This window comes from Lagenorhynchus albirostris, chromosome 14 (assembly GCF_949774975.1).
Source record: "Lagenorhynchus albirostris chromosome 14, mLagAlb1.1, whole genome shotgun sequence".
NCBI classification, from domain to species: domain Eukaryota; kingdom Metazoa; phylum Chordata; class Mammalia; order Artiodactyla; family Delphinidae; genus Lagenorhynchus; species Lagenorhynchus albirostris.
In genome coordinates, this window is record NC_083108.1 from 5,469,932 (window position 1) to 5,489,351 (window position 19,420).

General features: G+C 37.4%; 1 protein-coding gene across 1 annotated transcript in view; it reads left to right on the forward strand.

Annotated features, from left to right (window-relative positions):
• The window catches only part of NETO1 (neuropilin and tolloid like 1), an 89,209-nt gene that overhangs the window by 38,421 nt on the left and 31,368 nt on the right, over positions 1 to 19,420 (forward strand). Inside the window, exons 5-6 of the mRNA XM_060120935.1 lie at positions 13,681 to 13,722; positions 13,841 to 13,968. Of these exons, the coding sequence (XP_059976918.1) occupies positions 13,681 to 13,722; positions 13,841 to 13,968 (170 nt within the window). The remainder of the gene's footprint in view (positions 1 to 13,680; positions 13,723 to 13,840; positions 13,969 to 19,420) is intronic.

A 19,420-nucleotide genomic window follows, 5' to 3' on the forward strand; every position in this document is an offset into this window, starting at 1 on the left:
AAAAAATGCCTCATGCGTGTGTGTGTGTGGGGGGGGGTATTTACTTATTTATTTTAATGCCTCGTGTTTAATTCTAAAATCTGAGAATACTAGGCTACTTAAAGTCTTCTTTTCTAAAGAATAGTCTTAAAATGGTAAAGGGAATATTTTGTTCTGAAAGCAAAACCATATATTCTTATTTCGAGGAAGAACTACACGAGAAGCTTCTACACGTTTTCCACTCTATGGCAACCGAAGACTAATATTATTTAAGACAAAAAAGAAAAATCGACAGGTCTGTGTGCAAGATAACCGCAGTTATCTCAGGGCTCACCTGGATGAGGATGCACTAGCTCATCCACACAGCTCTTAACAACGCTCACTCCTCACTGGCCGTGTGGGTTTCTCTGTGCGTTTCTCCATTGGGTAGTTCATAGTAAGTTTGTTTATGGGGTTTTTAATTTCAGTTATTGTGATTTTCTTTTCTAAATTGATTTGGTTGTTCTTCAAAAATGTTGGGCTCTTTTTGATAGCTAGTCCCTGCAGGTATTTTCAATCTTGTTAATAATTTCTTTACAATATATTTTCATGGTTTTATCTACACACTTCCTGAATTTCTTCTTATTGAACATTGGTAAATTCTCCAGCTATATTCCTGCCTCTTATTTTCCAGGGACATGCTCTAGTCCTTATATCCTGATAATTGTTAAAGAAAAATATACTTATTACCTGTATGCTGTTCCTTTTGCCACAGACTTTGGCAAGATATCCCTTCATCTTCATCATTTTTCTCAAACTTTTCTCGAACCTTTTTTTGGTATATCTTCATAAAGAAATCTTCCCGTGCTCATTTGTTTCTCTTTTTTGTACTTTCTTTGAATTTTTTCCTAGTGCCTTTCATTTGTCCCTGTGCTGTGGTAACCAGGTGGCCAGCAGTGACTTAGCTATGCATGGGTCCCCCAGAGGAGGAAGTCTTGATAAGTCTTGATTGGTGGCATTCCTGGTGATTCCTGGTATTGTAGAATGGGAATTCTAGGGCTCTGTGGGAGAAGTGGGGCTTCTCAGAGTGGTAAACCTACATTTACTTCATACCCCCTGGTGTAGGACCTCCTGGTGAGGGCCACGTGTTAAGTGGACCCTTAGCCCACTCTCATTTTATTCTCCTCACCTGCTGGTTCACCTCTAAATTCAAGTTCTCCTGGGCCATAACGTTTATAACAAATAATGGGAATTATAGCAGGAGTGATTTTCTTCAGATTAACTCATTGTGGGCAGTTTGTCCTGAAGAGTACTATACGCTGCTAATTTCAGGTCTTACATTAGGTCTTTGATCCATTTTGAGTTGATTTTTGTATATGTTGTTAGGTTAAGGGTCAGACTGTATTATTTTGCATGTGGATATACAGTTTTCCCAGCACTGTTTGTTGAAAAGATGGTCCTTTCGCCTTCAAATGTCTTGGCACCCTTGTCAAAAATCATTTGACCACGTACGGGTGGACTTACTTCTGCATTTTACATCAGTTCAGCTCAAAAATTATATGCAAAGCACTGCATAAAGGAGGGACCAAGGCAGAGGCTGGCTGAGATTCTGATGCCCTAAGCCTTAGGGCTAAGGTGATAAGGGTTGGGGCTGAGATCATAGCAGGCTAGAAAAGGAGGTTGGTAGTGAGAGATTTTACAAAAATAATTGAAAGCTCTTGGTATCTTGCTGATGAAAGAACAGTGTGAAAGAGTCAAGTTAATTTTGTTTTTGAAGTTTTCAGCTCAGAGAATCATGAGAAGGCTAATGATTGATAAAATGAAAAGTCTAAGGGAATAAAGCTAATGGGATCTCATCAATCGTACTCTCTGACTAAACAGGAGAGACCTGATTCTCTCCTTCCAACCTAAAATTTATGATATTGATTTATATTGCTATAGACCATTACTTTGGGAAAACCATGGATTATTTTCACACCTCCTAATGAAGTAACTTCAGGTGCCCTTATGCTTGAAAGAAAATTGAGCAAAGGGAATGCTGAGTTAGCAACTGTCTCAATAAAGAGCTGGGTCTTAAACTGTAGTCTAAAGGCAAACAAACTATTTCAGTTTTTATAATGCAACACTATTTTCACAATGACACAAACGTTTTTAAAATACCAGTGGAAAGAAATATCAGTATAGCATTATTAAAAATTCTAAGACATATTTCAATGAACACTTCAAATTGTGCTTGATATAGGCTGAAAATGAACTTAATTCTTACAATCTTTAGGAAATGATAGATTTGGGGGCCGAATGGACCCTGAGAGTCCAGCTCTGTCGGGGGCTCTAGCATCTATAATTCTCCCCAAGATGGAGGCTACACTTTTGAGAAATAACTCTTTCTCAGAGAGGGAGGGGTTTAGGGAGCGCTAGTCTAACTTTCTTAACAAGTGGTTCAAAACTAGGTACCCAGCTCTGATCACCTGTATTCTCAAGTGAAATACTCATTAAAAACACTGGTTTCAGACACTCATTGAAACCTGCAGAATCACTGTGATATTGGGGACATGTGTACCAGGGGGATGAAAAGAGATGTGAGAAATGGAGATGGAAAGATTATGAATTTTTTGTAACTGTTTAATTCCCCTAGACTTAAAATGGACCATGTTACTTGCTAGTGAATAATGCAAAAAAGTGATGATCTTTTCAGTTTCCAGATAGTTGCATACACCTAGGAGTAGACCTCTGAAACTGCCACTTGCGATATTAGACACACTGCTTTCTTACATGGCTTCATACATATTTAGATCAGCTCAATTTTACTGTTATCTAAAATTTGGATATAATTTTTGAGCTAAATTGACATACAAGGGCTTTTTGTACCTAGTCTATGTTGTTATATATTAAGGGGAAAATGGATATCTGGAAATTTACCAGGTATCCAGCATTATTTGGATGTTTATAAAAATTCAGTAAGAATTATGTTATGACTTTTCTGCAGAAATTCTCCAGCTGATCTCAGGCATTTGAGACAGTGAGATGAACTTCCCAAAGTTAAATACTTTCTAATAGAAATAATTGCAGTGTGAAGAATATACAATGAAGCTACAGCAATGGTATTTAATTTGTAAATAATGGTTTTAGAACCACAATAATATTTTAGGTATATAAAAATAATATTGCAGCTATTTCTCATCCATTTTTCACCCAGGAGCTAAAATTCTGAACTGTACATGGACAAGATAACTTATATTTACACATCACCTTATACTTAGGAAATTTGTATCCTGTCCATTATCTAGTTGATATTTGTGAGTCCTCTGCTTTGTACCAAGCCCAGTTGATATTTTTATCCTAATTCTTAGAAAGAAGCCTTATTGTTGTTACATAATACAAGTTCAACATCATCAAACTTTCTGGTGAATTCTTCTTGATGAAATTAATATTTACCCTACCTTTTGATTTTATATTTTGGGTTTTCTTTTAAGTCCATTTTGTTTAATAGGATATCAGTATAGTTTTCCATTTTTTTATTATTTGACCGGCATATCATTTTGTGCCCTTCTAATCTCAATCTTTCCACATCACCACGCATTGCCCATGGCTTTTATATAAAAGTGTGTGGCCGGGTTTGGGGATTTGAAGAGCAGAAGGATAGCTAGAACTCAAAGATACTGACCTTGGTGAAAGGAGATGAGGGTTGTGACTTAAAAATAAAAACACACTTACGTTTAAAGACACAACAAGGTAACTTCAGCGCCTTGTCCAGACTGGCAGAAATTCAGCCTGTTCAGGTCTTTCCATGGGCTTCTCCGGGATTAATCAGGAGGCGCCTCCTGCGTGCTCCCACACCAATCGATTGCCAACGCCAGCTCTTGGCTTTTTGCATTTGCTCTTCTATTCTAGTCCTGTTATGGCTCTACCTGCCCATGGGCACTGCTAGTGCCTGGTATAAACACTCTAGTGTCCTTGCCAGGGGCACCCACAGAGGACACTCCCAAAGCTTCCAGTTAGAGGCTCTTCCAGTTCTATGCAGAAGGGGCTGAGGCTCATCAAATTGACTGGAAGCACAAAAAAATCTTGCCTTGAAGCTAAATTTGCTTGGCTTGTACCAACTTATGTGTCCGTAGTATATTTACTTAGCTGTAACTTATAAGGCTTTCTCAGGATATTTGCATTTATATTTTTAAATAAAATTGAGAGAATGTAATATTTTAATAAAATATTTTAATTTTTTCATTTTCAGTGATGTAATTATTTAGCATACAGTGACTTAAGTGGGATGAAAGATACTGATGTAGGATAATGCCATTCCTCACCACGCACACACACAACTTGCGGTGCCCCCCGTGCTTTCAATTCTTGGCATATCAGAGCCAGGAGGATTCTGTTCCTCTGCAGCCATGTGCTACACGTGCTGGCTCAGGTTCCAAAACAATTAGTTATTCCCAGACTCTCAAATTGCTCTCATGAAGTAATTTCCTGTTCTGACTCTTCTAGGCATAAAACCTCAGGTCCAGTTTCATACTACCTGCCAAAATATTTACCCTAAGCCCTTCTATGGTCAATGTTCCACCCTTCCTCCTGATTGCCAGACAATACTTGCTATGCATGTCAAAAAACGTGAACAGGTAATTGAGAAGGGAGTAAATGGGAAGTAATGGATAGAGAGAGGAGGGCATTGGAGGTGTTTTAGTCACTAACAGTGCTGGTACCGCAGCTGTGCCGGCAAGAAATGTCCATTAAATCAGTTCTAGTGAAGAAGGGGGTTCAGAAGAGGGACTCATTTATTTGTGGTTTCACGTGATGTAGGAAGTCCTTATGAAGCTGAATCTGGCCTCTGTACCATGACACCGAATTAAATCTTGGAGACAGAGTTTTGGATGAAATAGAAAAGAATAGCTTTATTGCTTTGAAAGGCAAAGGGGGCCACAGCAGGCTCACGCCCTCCAAACTGCGTGTCCCGACCTGGAGGGGGTAGTGAGAAGCTTTAGAGGAAAGGTTCAAAGAGGGCGTGGTCAGCTCGTGGACATTGTTCTGATTGGTTGGTGGTGAGGTAATGGGGAGTCAGCATCATCAGCCTTGTGCTTCCAACTGTCTGGGGTCTACAGGCTTGCGGGCAGCATACCGTTAACCCCTCCCACGTGGCAGGGGTTTCTGTATCTGCAAAACAGCTCAAAGATATTGGTCTGTGTATCCCTTTTTAGGGGGAACCAGGACCCTGCCCCAAGGCTGCACTATTTTTTCTTTGACTGTTCCTTCCTGGTCTCTGCATCCCCTCCCTTCCTTAATTAGCAACTGTTTGGACCTGCTCCTTGGAACTCAGGGAAGGTCAGGGAGGCTGAATGAAGCCCATTTCCTGTAATCCAGAAATGGGGGACACAGAAAGGCTTTTGTGCCCGGGAGATCCCGCTCAGTATCACTTACTGGATGAATGAATAAGGGCATTCTGAGAGAATTTGGTGGCAGGGGAGCGGTTTTCTAACAATCAAGAACTTCCCTGGTTTCCTTTGAACAGAAAATTTAATATATTCTCTGATAGCTAATTCAAATATACAAACACCAGTTTGGGATGATCTAGTTTTTTAAAAATTGTCTTTATTATTCTTTTGGTCTTCTGATGATTTCTTCTTCCCTCCTTCCCTCAAGGTTTTTCTCTATTCTGTATAGTAGATACATATTTTCTGCATAGAATAATAGTATTGCCTTGTGACTATCAAGAACAAACATTGTAAAAGCCTATTTAATATGAATACAAGCAAAGTCCAGCACCAGCATCTGTGCATTCATTTCATAAGAAAGAATATATTTTCTCAATGTATTTAGAATTATGAATACAAGTATCTTGAGGAAACATAATATATTTCAGCTAAGTCAATAAAATAAGGAAGCAATACATCTCTACAGGCCATGCAAATGTCAATAATATTTTATGGGGCTTGCAAGCTTCCCTCCTAAAATTCTCATAAGTTTTGATTTCTGAAACTCGTATATGAATAAATTTTATGTTAAACTAGAAAAAAGAAGTCATGGTATGTAAACTCTATGCCAACATTAAGACCCTTAGGGAGGCAAACTCAGTATGAAGCTGTAATTGTCATAGATATCAGTAATCCTTTAAAAGAGGCTTAACATAATTGTGCTATGAATTTTGTACTAGAAAGATGTTTCTTCTAGAGAAGAGTGAAATAAATTGGATTAGTAACATACTATGATGATCAAGCTATCTTAGTACTGCGCTGTCAAGTCTTTGTTTTTGTTTTCTTGCAATCGATTTTTCAAACAGCATCTTAAATTCAGTTAACCGATTTCCAAAACCACAAACAGTGCTTTTCAATCTTGACTAGGAAGCAAGGTGTCGACAGTGATGGACTGAAGGCAGGTAAAATAGGACAGGAAAGTACCCATTGAGTGGACAGTTAGTTTTGATGCAAAAGCTGATTTAATAAAGATACGCGTACAGACATTACAGGCTTTCAAAAGTAAGCAGAGATGAGAAGTGGAGACGTTAGGAGCTCATGACATAATTCAGGATGTGTGAGATGGTGGAAATTTGATGAAAATATTGATTATCTTTCTCAAAGACTAGCCCGTCAGGTGGTTGAGCTGTGCATTGCAAACATATTAAAGTATCAAAGTTGATTTCTATAATCAGAGGGTTTTGCAGGTATAGTTACATGGCCACATCAGGCAATTACATTTTCCCATAACTGTTCTAGCAACGCTACTGTGCTCTGTGGTATAACGACACACTTGTGCTATAAAAGCCTAAACCAGGGGGCTTCCCTGGTGGCGCGGTGGTTGAGAGTCCGCCTGCCGATGCAGGGGATACGGGTTCGTGCCCCGGTCTGGGAAGATCCCACATGCCGCGGAGCGGCTGGGCCCGTGAGCCATGGCCGCTTAGCCTGCGCGTCCGGAGCCTGTGCTCCGTAACGGGAGAGGCCACAACAGTGAGAGGCCCGCGTACCGCAAAAAAAAAGAAGAAAAATATGTTTCAGAACTACTTAGTGATTTGTTCAAAGTTTTAGGTTGTGGATCAGAGCAAGTTTATTTTCCTAAAGTTGTTGAACCCCCGTTTTGTTCATTTGTAAAATGAAGATGCCTCTGATTTTGATTTAGTCATAATCTAATCAGATAAACAATAATCTACTGAGAGTCCAACTACAATGTGGCTAGCATTGTGGAAATTTCCTTGGAATATAAAATAAATGAATTAAACAGTCCTGAGTTAATAAATTGTAAGTTAGATTTTTGTCGGGAGAAGGCATTTACCCATAATTCAAAGATGGCGTTCATTCAGGCAGAAGTTCTGAAATAGTTTGGTCTCAAAAGCCCTATCTTCTTCTTTTTTTTTTTTTTTTTTTTCCGGTACGCGGTCCTCTCACTGGTGTGGTCTCTCCCGTTGCCGAGCACAGGCTCCGGACGCGCAGGCTCAGCGGCCATGGCTCACGGGCCCAGCCACTCCGCGGCACGTGGGATCTTCCCGGACCGGGTCACGAACCCGTGTCCCTTTCGTCGGCAGGCGGGCTCGCAACCACTGCGCCATCAGGGAAGCCCAGCCCTATCTTCTTTTAAAAAAATACTGAAGACCTCAAAATGCTTCAGCTTATTTAGCTATATCATTCAATATTTATCATATTAGACATTTAAACTGATAAAATTTTAAATAGCTATTTATTAATTCATAGAAAAATTACCCTGAAAACCAATTATGTGTTAACATAAAGCATATTTAAAAAAACTGATTAAAGTGAACATATCTATTAATAAATATTAAAATAATAATTAGGGGAATTACATTGTTTCACATTTTTGTAAATCTAATGTCTAGTTTATTAGGGGACAGCTAGATTCTCACAGGTGCCTCTGCATTACATCTTTGCAGTGTGTTCTTATGGTTGAAGCATATGAAGAAATTTCAGCCTCACAGAGAAATGTAGTTGGAAAAGGGAAGAGTGTTTTCATAGCCTTTTCAGATGGATACTAGCGCAAACCTCAAAAAGTGATAGTTTCTTAAAGGTTAGTTGCAATGGGGAATGTGAAACTATATCAATGGAGTTTTTGTATTCTGTTAACATTAACATCTATTAATGTATTTTGCTCTTCAAATGCCTCTTTTACCCATGCATAGTTATTTAACACCAAACATCACTAGACGACAGTTATTGGATCACGGGTATATGCTGCTCTTCCAAATACGAACATATTTCATTATTCGATGTCAAAAAGCACACTTGTTCACATAAACAACAATCACATTGAAAAATTATTTAAGTATAAGGAACTGTCAGATACACAGCGATGGATACATTTTTGTTTGATCGGAGGTGGAATTTTATCTTTGGCAGCAAATATTTACAATTTGTTTTCCTTAAAGTCAAAAGATTCACTATGTTCTTCCTGCAGAAAAGTTAGCAGATTCACTGCGTTCTTCCTGCGGAAAAGATATGTATTCAAAATGTTACATTTTTAAAAATTAGCAATTTTGAGCGCCTCATCAAGGAGACTTTAAAGTAAAATTGTTTTTTTTAACCCCCGAGAATGCATGGAGATGAATTATACAATGACTACTAACAGCTGAGGTTTGGTGCCATTGTCTTGATTCGGGATAAAGCATCAGCAGTTTTATTCACCACTGCCTTTGCACTATCAATGCAACTGTCAACACAGATGTTTCAGTGTGTCATAAGATTTAAAAGTCATCCAACATTTGGATATTTCAGTACTTCTTGCATTTGTTGCCAAGCATTCGCATGAAAGAAGATCTGTGATGATTGGTCCATGCTGACACTGAACGAATTCAAGGAAAATAAGCAAGCTTAGCCATGTCTGTACATCTGTCTATCTGTTAGACAAAAGTGAGGTTCTGTAGAAAGATATTAACTCTGTTTCCTTGTTTAAAGCTAAAACTTTCTATCAGCAAGTTACTATATGGTTGGAAAGCAACGGTGTCCTGGGTTTGTCTCTTTTTTTTTTAACTACTTTTCAACCAGTAGACATTCAGCAATGGCAGCTGACTAAAGGCATTGCTTTATTAGTTTCTCAGGTCTTATGTGTGCTTCTCCAGCCAATACAATACAATAACCTACTTTGTAACATGTTTCAGTGACTGTCATTTTTAATTTGAAAAGTGTAACAAATGACTTTTAGCTTTTGATTTTGTTTTGTTTTGCAATATTATTTTTTGTTTATTCAAAATTTTCCCAGATAAAAAGTTATATGTAATAACTATATAATTATATAGCATTATCTCATATACTTTTACAACTATTATATTAACATGTGTTATTTCACCATAAAATTACAAATATTATTTTTTTTTTAATATTTAAAGACTCATTGTAGACCTTTATTAGGAAAATTAGAAGACTTGCTTTCTCAACCCAACTGCACAGTTTAACATCTAACGATGCTGAAAAAGAAATTGGAATAACAGAGTTCTTTGACTCATGGAAGTGAAGGATCTACTCCAAAGAAAATGAACTAAACTCTAAATAAGAAACAAAAGTATAATGAAATCTGTTCTGTCCCAGGCTTCAGAGATGTTAACATTTAACTGACTGTTATGCAATAGGACATTTTTGAATGGTATTATTGCATTTGTTCAGTTGTGGCATAATTTTGAGGTCGATCATTAAAGAAAAAGAACTGAATTTTTCAACCATAAATGTGATGAACTCTTTAAAATCCGAAAATTAGCTGTTATAGCTTTCAAACTAGATATGCAAAAGCCACCAAAGCGTCTTACAAGGTAAATTGTCACAGTGGCTGGAGAGGACACACAATACTGAGAGAGTTTTAGCTTTTAAAGAGCATATTAACGTCTCCATTTAAAATATTCAATACTTCCCAAACAATTATTTGTCTCAAAATAATGTTGGCGATCAAACTGTCACAATAAAACTACCAGAAAGTATTTTTCTTCCTACATCACAATAGGGCAAATTATTGACATCAATGAGGCTGAAGGAAAGATAGCTTTTGTCTTCTTTTCATTTCTTATGCGAAGCTTTTTCATTTGATTCAGAGTAGATTTTTCCTTTCCGTAAATAAGAGACCGCTTTGAAATATCAGTTTCATTCTTTTCTCCAACTTTGGATATAGACAGTGTAATGGTGATGGAGAAAGTGAGGCTTAGTCTCCTCCATCTCTGACAAATGTCCATCCTTCACAGTAAGAAACCTATATTATAAATATATTTTATTTCATGGGAAATACTGTTAAATTTCATAATACTTACACTTTTATCTATGTGTGTGTATTTATAAAATAGGACAGAGAAATGTACTAATTCTAGCTGTGCTTCCATGTAGGCTCAAGACAAAATTCAAGATTTCAAAACTAGAACGTATTGGACAAAAATGGGGTTACAGGGATTATAGCAGGGAAAATTAAAGATAACATGTCATTTTAGTAGGATTATGAAACACTTTAGCCTTTGGGTCTCATGAAAGGGTCTCATGGACCCTAGGGGCCCTTGACCATAACTTCAGCCTTGAACAACGCTGGGTTAGGGGAATAATAGCTGTAATAACAACAACAAACAATCTAAAACCTCAGTGATTTCACATTATTAAAGTTTACTACTGCTTGCTCATTTAGCTTAATCAGGAAAAGGCTGTACTCCACACATTCATTTAGGAATTGGAGCAGATGGGGTTCTACGTTGTCAATGTCTGCCTTCTGAGGTTGACCAGGGGAGAAAGTGGGAGTGGATAATTTTTTCAAGAAGTTTTTATGAGCCCAGCCTTCAAGTAAACTTCAACGCTTTGTCCACATTTCATTAGACATGGTATCCTCAGTTGCAAGGGAGGCTGGAAACATAGTCAGCTGTGTGCCAGGAAGAAAAAGATGCAGGTTTAGTAAATAGGAGGTCAGTCTTGAATATAGCACCTAATTTGATAGATTTCCTGTGAGAGCCTCTGAATTGGAAAAGTGTAGGTATAAAGCATTGTACATATGTCAACAATATAAGAAAATCACGTCAGTGTAATGTAATTTCAATAACATTCAATAACATTTATTGTGCATGCCCTATGTCCAAGCAGTGTCCTTGGTCCTGGATAAAGGGAGGAAGAATAGACGTAAAGGCCCTTGTAGAGCGTACTTCCTTATATGGGAGTAGGTGGTCAATAAAAAGCTAACAACTGGCAAAATAATTGTGATAAAAGAAACCATGAAGGGAGAAAAGAAAGTGGGAGTCAAAGAAAATGGGAGTCAATGACCCTTGGAGAGGGTCATCCAGAAGACCTTTCCTCAGAGATATCTGAGCCAAGAACTGAAGGATGAGAAAGATTCACAGGTGCAGAGCCCTGGGGAGAGATACTGAAGACAGAGAAAAGAGCAAGGTCAAATTGCCGAGGATGAGAACAGCCTAGAACGTTGTAGAAATAGAAGGGGTCCATGTGTTTTGAGAGGAAAGAGCAGAGGTTAGCAGTCTAGGGTATGTTGGCCCAGGTGGTCTGGGGCAAGAACACACAGGACTTTATAGTCCATTACAGAGAGTTGTGGCTTTAACTTAAGGGCAATGGAAAGCCAGGTGCATTTCATGATTTGATTTGTATTTCTAAAAGTTTATTCAGGTTGCTTAGTGGAGAATAGATTTGGGGAGCTGTAGAGTAGTAGATGACTATTAAGTCCAAGGTCATTGTGCTTCTGCATAATAATTTATGTCATTGCCCTGGACACCCTGAAGCAATAAGTCAATCTCAATATTCTTAAATTCATTGTAGGCTGTTTTTAAAAATTATGTCGTTTATTTTCTGTCATTTATTTTACAGCTCGTAGGGGCCATGTGTTATCGTGATTGTGATATTACTGGTGCCTAATTCAAACGGAATTGCAGAAATGATTTTTTCCTAAAGATTTTTTTTTAAACAATCAGTGCTCTCACCATTAATACAATGGCAAAAATACATTTTCAATTCTCAGAACTGGAATTTCTCTCGACGTTGTCTAGCATGAGTTATAAAAATGACAAATCTTCTCCTTCAAGCTAGAGAAGAGAATACTAACTACATTCTCACAAGGATCATAGCAACAGCCATGCAAGGCTGAAGCGTTCTCATCGAAAAGGAGATAGTAGCAATGCTGACCATTATGAAAAGTAGTAAAAAGGATATAATAAAGAATCCAGATAACTGGGGTAGGCAAGCTTGGTGGGTGGGTCTCTTCAATACCAATAAAAGTGCTTAACCGTGACAGCCAATCTGAGTAATTCTATACAAAACTGTTCTTTTCTTGTACATAGTAGGTATTACATATACATTTCTTGAAAGAATAACCAAATATCCATCGATTTAGATGAAGGAAAAAAATCTCTGCCAGGAGGAGGCCTGACCCAAGTAGACTATGTTGTCCTCATTTCTATTTCTTTCATGGATGTTGCATGCAGGTATTTCTTTCTGTCTTTCTTTTCCAAAAAAGCAAAAGAACTGTTTTCAAAACAGTTATACAAAGGAATTTGTATCTCGATTCAAAATTTATTACCACTGGTATTCTAATAGTGTCCTGCAATAAAGTGGGTCTAAATAGGTGATATAACTAAATTGTAGGGGGGCCAATCCAGGACTTTCAGATTCAACAGAGCAGCGCACATTGCTGTTTAAAAACAAACACACAAAAAATTAAATATTTTCTTTAGTAGAAAAAACAGAAAAACCTGTAGTGACGATAAGTACCCTAGTAAAATCAGCCTGCGGTTATGGATTTGGTGCGTTCACACGCACAGATGCACTAGGAAGCACACTTAGGTACACACGGACATACACGCACCCATGGTCTTAATATCCAGGACTAATTCTTTCCAGGAAGAGTGCTACCCTTTCATATTTCAGCCCTAGACCGTTATTGAGTGGTGTCTTATGAAACATTTCTAACTTCGTGAGATTTTTGATTTATCACTAATACCCTAGTAGCAAAAAGTAATTAAAATTCACAATCATCTTTTATATTGAATACCATGTGTCTCCAAGATAAATCATAGCCTCTGATGCTCTCACCCATAAATAAGAGAAAATCAATTCAAAGTAACTGAGATTATAGGGATGTGTATTGTTTCAAAAGAGCAAGAAGCCCAGAGAAGTGCAACTCCAGGCGAGGTGAGTACAGTGCCCCAGTGATATTCTTAAGGACTCACGGTTCTCCATGGTTCTATTCTGCTCATCAAAAGAGTCAGCATTTTCTTACCTTAGCATCTGTCAACATCACAAGTTGCCCACCACGCATGATCCCAAAGGTGCCAACACAAACATGACCACAACTTGAGCTGGGAAAACTGTATGCCTTATGTCTATTTATTATCAAGGAAAACGTTCTCAGAAGCCCTCAAGTAGGCTCACCTTTGTTACGCTGGCTGTAATCAGACAAAATAATTGTATCTAGAAGAGATGGAAGTTTACCCAAACCTTGAATTATCTATGGATACATTTTACAAAAACATCTGTTGTCTGATTATAAAGAAAATGAGTAAGATTTTTACTTGGTTATTAGATGAAGTAATGACATGGGGAGGTTTTTTAAAATGGCTTCTTGATAAAAATCCTGTAGTAATAATATTACATTATGTAAATTAACATTTCAGTCTTAACATTATCGTGCGCTTTTTATTTAATCATTTAATTTCCCCTCGTATGTTTTATAAGGCACATTCCTGAATAATTTAATGGTATCTTACTCAACCTCATTTTAAGTCCTAAATGCAGAATAAGACTAATTGTCTTTTTCTCAATTTTTAAGATCCTGACTTTAAGGACCTTGGAGTTTTGAAACCATTACCAGGTTGGTAAAAGAGATATTTAATACCGTTCAGAGGCCTTTGTTTTCTGCTATGATATCTACTTTCGGTTTATTACTCAAGCTCCATTTTTGTATGTTTGTTTGGCATTTCGTTATTTAGTGTGTGAGTTTGAGATGGGCGGCCCTGAAGGCATTGTGGAGTCTATACAAATTATGAAGGAAGGCAAAGCTTCTGCTAGCGAGGCCGTTGATTGCAAGTGGTACATCCGAGCACCTCCACGATCCAAGGTCAGTCTCAAGGTGAAATGCAGGTTTGACAGTTGGCCTGCCAAGTGTCTCCAGTGTGCACTGCTTTGAACCAACTGGACATGCTTCGTTCATTTCAGAGTGCAATCATAAGCTATCATTTTCTTTTAGTTTTGAATTGCAAATCGCCTTCCTCTGTTTAATGTAACTTTCAAGGTCATAAATAATATGGAGAGGATGTTGGAGAGCTCATCGGATAACCTGGATAAGAGACTCTGGGGTAAATCTACCTCTCTGAAAAGTGCATTGAAATGTCACATATAAGCTATGGTTCTGAGCATAACTTATGTCCTTATTGTCAGTATCTGTAGTTTACTTGCTTTTTAACCTAAACTCATATCTATGGAAGAAATTGTCCAGGGCTCACAAAGTCATGTGTCTCTGGAATATAAAATAAACCTGCAATAGGGCTGAGGGACAGACAGTGGTGATCAGGACCATGAAAAAGAGACAGCAGGTCCTTAACTGCCTGTTAAACTCCTTGATGATCATCATGAGAAAATGTTGGTCCAGCATCACCAAGTCCTCCATTTTCTTCATAATATGCCCAAAATCTAGATTTTATGTTGATTACCTTGATTTTTTTTAATTTTATTTTTTGGCCATGCTGCACAACGTGTGGGATCTTAGATCCCCGACCAGTGATCAAACGCGCATCCCCTGCAGTGGAAGCGTGGAGTCTTATCCACTGGACTGCCAGGGAAGTCCCTGATTACCTTGATTTTTAAATGTTGACGATAAATTTTAAAAGTGGGAAACATTAGACGTATTAAACTAAATATATTGTGGGCCAGATTCAGACTCAGATCATTGTTTTGGAAACACTTGTTTACAACAACCCCATTCATTCTATTATGAATGTATCTTAAGAAATATTGGGATGAGTAATTTTGTGCCAGTAGCCGTCACAGGTTTAGAGTGTCTATTATTTGCTTATTCTCCCTTTATTGTCATCCTTCATTTATAGAATATAGTTACAACCAAGCTTTACTGATTTATTAGATTTGGAGTTGCCCATTTATTGAGGTTGAAAGTTTGTTATTTAATTAATTGACTTAGTGTTGCTATAAACTCTCAAGCACTGTGCTGAGGAAATGAAAAATTACGCTGTCCTCCTGTTTCCAGTTTAATCCGTAGACAACTGTGTATCAAAATAATCCATGGAATATGACGAGATCATTATGGTATTTATAAGGTGTAGTAGAGTGAGGGAAAGGACCACATATAGCTGGTGAGGAAAATCAAGGGTGGAATCAAATTGCATTGCAGGGCGTCCTCTGAATCTTAATGAGAAATGGTGCTGTCAGGTAGACAAGGTGGGAAAGTCTTCATGTAGAGTGAATAGCATCTGGAAGGTCATAGGATCATAAGAGAGCATGCTTTTTCAGGAATTAAAGGAACGGCATGTGACCAAATGAAAGCAGAACTATGGAGGTGAGTGGTTAAGCTGAAGGGCTCTGTCCATTCCCCTAAAGAGCCCAGATTTATCCTGAGTGCGTTAGTGATACATGGAAGAGTGTGAAACAGGAAAGTGATGTGATCAGATCTGCATTTTTGAAGAACAGATTTTCCCTGTCTAGAAAAGACAGAGGTGTTAACACCTCAAGCTATAGATACAAAAGAATTTGGTGGCTGGATATTTAGGATGAGGGAAAAATAAAACTCATGTCTGAGGGAGTTGGTATTTCAGGAAGTATTTTTGTCCTTCTTCACTTGATTGCCCGTGAATATGTCTTTGGGGTTCGCATATAATTTGGAAGTGTGGAACACTTTCCCCAAGCTTCTGGTTATGGAGATTCAGACCATGGTCCAAGTTCCAGCTTTGCCACTGCAGGTCTCTTTGCATCTGAACAAGTCTTTAAAAAGTTAATTGCATTATGAAGAAAGACACAGTGATTCCTCCTTCAAAAAAAATCCAAGGCTACTGGTGACATAAAACCCAACCCACTACAAAGATAATGTGAGAGCTAGATTGCAGTTGATTATGCTCCCTTACATAATCTGTGGGTTCACATGTGCTGTTTATTTTCCTTAAACTCTATGAGTGAAAGATTTTATAGATTTTTTTTCAACAGGGAATATTTGAGTCCCACCTCATGGTCATAACTAGCACCTTTGTCACCTCAGTGTCAAAGAGACAGTTTCTATGGAATTGCAAATACACAACCATTTCCTTCCAGCTGGTGAATAGACTGTCTTCTGTACAATTGCAGAACAACAATACCCAGTGTACCTGCCTGTTACAGAATTTGGCATTCTGTGACCCAAAGGGGAAACCGCCTGCAGAGCTGGACAAAGCCGCCTGCAGAGCTGGCTCTATTGTGACAGACTTTCTCTGTTAAATTAAAGGTTAGGGGATAGGAAGTGTCTTTGAATAACTGTCGAGAAAAGCAAGAACTGGAGATGACAGCCTATGTGGGCTTTCTATTTATATGGAGTTCCTAGCAGCCTCGGAGAACAGACTATCAAAGCGCAAGTTAAACCTGAAATGGCTCATGTGAATATTTGAATGATAACTAGTGACGGAAACATATTACACAATGAAAGTGCAAAATAGCTTACTGGGGTTCTATTAAAATTTACATCAAGTGTACATTCCTTCTCAGCCTCTTCACAAACAGAAAATACAATATCTGATATTTCCTTTGTTTGAGAATTGTAATACGGATGATCGCCTTTAATTAGAATGCGATTAACCCAGATTTCTTAGAAACTGGAATACCAGAGCCAGAAAGAAAGTTGGAAATACGTTACTGATGTGTCCTTTAACAGATGAATACGTTGAGTCAGGATAGTGAAGTTGGTTAACGATGGGATGTCGAAATATGCCTCTGTAAGCAACGCTTTGGTTTTCATACAGATTCTAGAGCAAGGGTGGTAGGAGAGTATTATGGTGTCTAGTTCTGGATCTGGTCCAGGAAAGAATCCTTAGAGAAGAATGTTGGATGAGCCCATCGTGGTAACAATGTCAATTTCATGAAGGCTGAGACTTATTTCTCTCTAGATACCCAGTACCAAGAAAAATCTGTCATTCAGTTAAAACTCGTGGAAAAAATAAACTGATGTATACATATCTAGAAAAATGGACATGATGACAATCTTCAAGCATATGAAGAATGTTAGGAGACAGAAATAAGAGGATAAGGCTTCATCTGCATGTTTTCAAGTACGGCAATTTATTTGTGTGCTTGAATCTAGAGAAATATTCAATATAAAGAAGGTTTTTGTTTTTTATTTTAATAATGGAGATGCCCAAAGATCAAATGAGATTCCATGGGAGGAATCCAAGTAAAATTTGGCAGGGATTTTATATAATAATTAAAAAGTCAAGTAATTTTTTGGCATAGATAATATTAAACTCCTTTTAAGACCAAAACTTGATGAATCTATGATAAGTAACTGCTTAAATATTTGATTAGTTAGTAAAAGGGCTGAAGCCAGGTCTCCATGTCCTGACTCGAAGTCCAGTGTGATGTCACAAAACCACACTATTTGGGGAAATTGTCAAATTTGTTAAGACAAGAAAATAAATAAATCAAAAGACTTTTAAAAGTGTATACATGAAGATAATTAATTTAATGATTAAGGTCTTGGGAGAATAAAACTAGCTTTTATTAATTACCCATCATTTAAAACTTCAAATTAATTTTTAAATGTTACTTAATTCAAAATACTTTGATTAAAATTAGGATAGAAAACAGAAAAACTTGACAAATACAATAAATCAATCTTTTATAGTGAAGTTGAGTTTTCAGCCTCATATGACCTTAGCAAAAAAACACAGTCCAGCTCACCAATATTTCTAACCTATAGATAATATATGGGCATTGTTTGAAGCTGCTCAGTTTGTGGTAATTTGTTATGGGATCAAGGAGAAAATTAATGCAACAGGCAAAGGGTAGCAACAATAATTGTTGACAATGATAAGTTTAGGGATTCTAAAGATTGAGTCTGCTCTTATTATCTCCAAAATGAAAATAAAAATTGGGTAAACAGATTGAAAATCTTAACTGATTAGATAACTACCAATGTTATGGTTCAACTTTGTTTTTAAATGAAATCTCAGTTTTGTAGCATCAGATTTTGGAGGGTTACTCAGATGGACCTGAAATATTTTGATACTTGTCTGTGCATGCCAGAAAACCATTTTAATATGGCTGTATCTGGGTGTGTTGTGTGGGGTGTGTGTTTTTTCAACAGTATGATGTTCTGGTTTTTTCCTCCAAATAAAGTGCTACCCTCTAAATTCATGGGATATTCTACCTAAAATTATAAGGCCTGGCAAGTCCATCCACAAATAAAAAGCAACCACAGAAATCCTGGGTTACACGCTTTTTAGAATGTAGCTTTATTTATCAAAGTGTAAAGCAATATGGAAACCATGGTTAGTGTTTTTCAGACTGTGGTGTATTTAATTTGTATTTATCATGGAGAAAACGTTTCTGGCAAATCTTAAATAATTGCGCCAAACAATGTTTGTATTTTGCCTATCATTGTGACATGAGAGGAGAGAGCCGGTTGAATGGTTGGTATTACACATTTGTAAGTATATTAACTTAGTAAATCGTTAGCTAGATTTACTTGCTTTAAGTATACGAAAGGGATTTCTACATTAGTGTGATTTGGAAGACAGATATCACTAGAAATTGTTTATGTGTTCTGAAGCCTCCCACGTCCTATTCAATAAATCATTTTGTCAGCTCCAACTCTTTGTGATTGATTAGAAAGAAGACTGCCTCAAAATGATTCACGGAGAGGAGATTGTAATCTGACTATTTTACTGGAGTTATATATGATTCTGTTTATCACTTTCTCTTTTCTTCAGCGGAGAGACTAACGCGCTTTCTGTGGTTTTCTACCTTAAGTGACAACATTGTCATATGGCATTCTTCCCCTTAGTGATATTACGGCACAAGGTTTAAGCGGATGAGATGTCATCTAAATCCTAATGTAGGGAGGGTTTTTATACGATATATACTATAGCTAGTGTGGGAAAACTTGAGCACTTTTCTGGCTAATGGCATTTGGCTTTTGCAGCAACACCTCTGTGCCCAGTAAAGCTAATACCCACTGGAATATTTTATTTCTTTTTTTAAACTATTAAAAAAAATTTTCAACGATTGAATGCTTCAGAAGTGAATATATAAAATCTAGTGACTGTAATCGTTCACTTCCTCTATGAATAGTATTCTGTCTAATAAGAATAGTCTTTCGATACAGAAGGTTCTTCGACTTCAGCCATTGCCCTTCATGTAAGAATGCAAACCATTCACCTCCCGTGGAAGTTCACACTCTCTAGAACTGTCAAATGAGAACACATGGGCCGAATATGCAAATTGTCTTTCTAACTACAGCAGTATTCTTCTATAAGATAATCTTATTTTTAAAGAAAAGTTAAGACAGCCATTTACTTCAGAGAGACACATTTATTTTC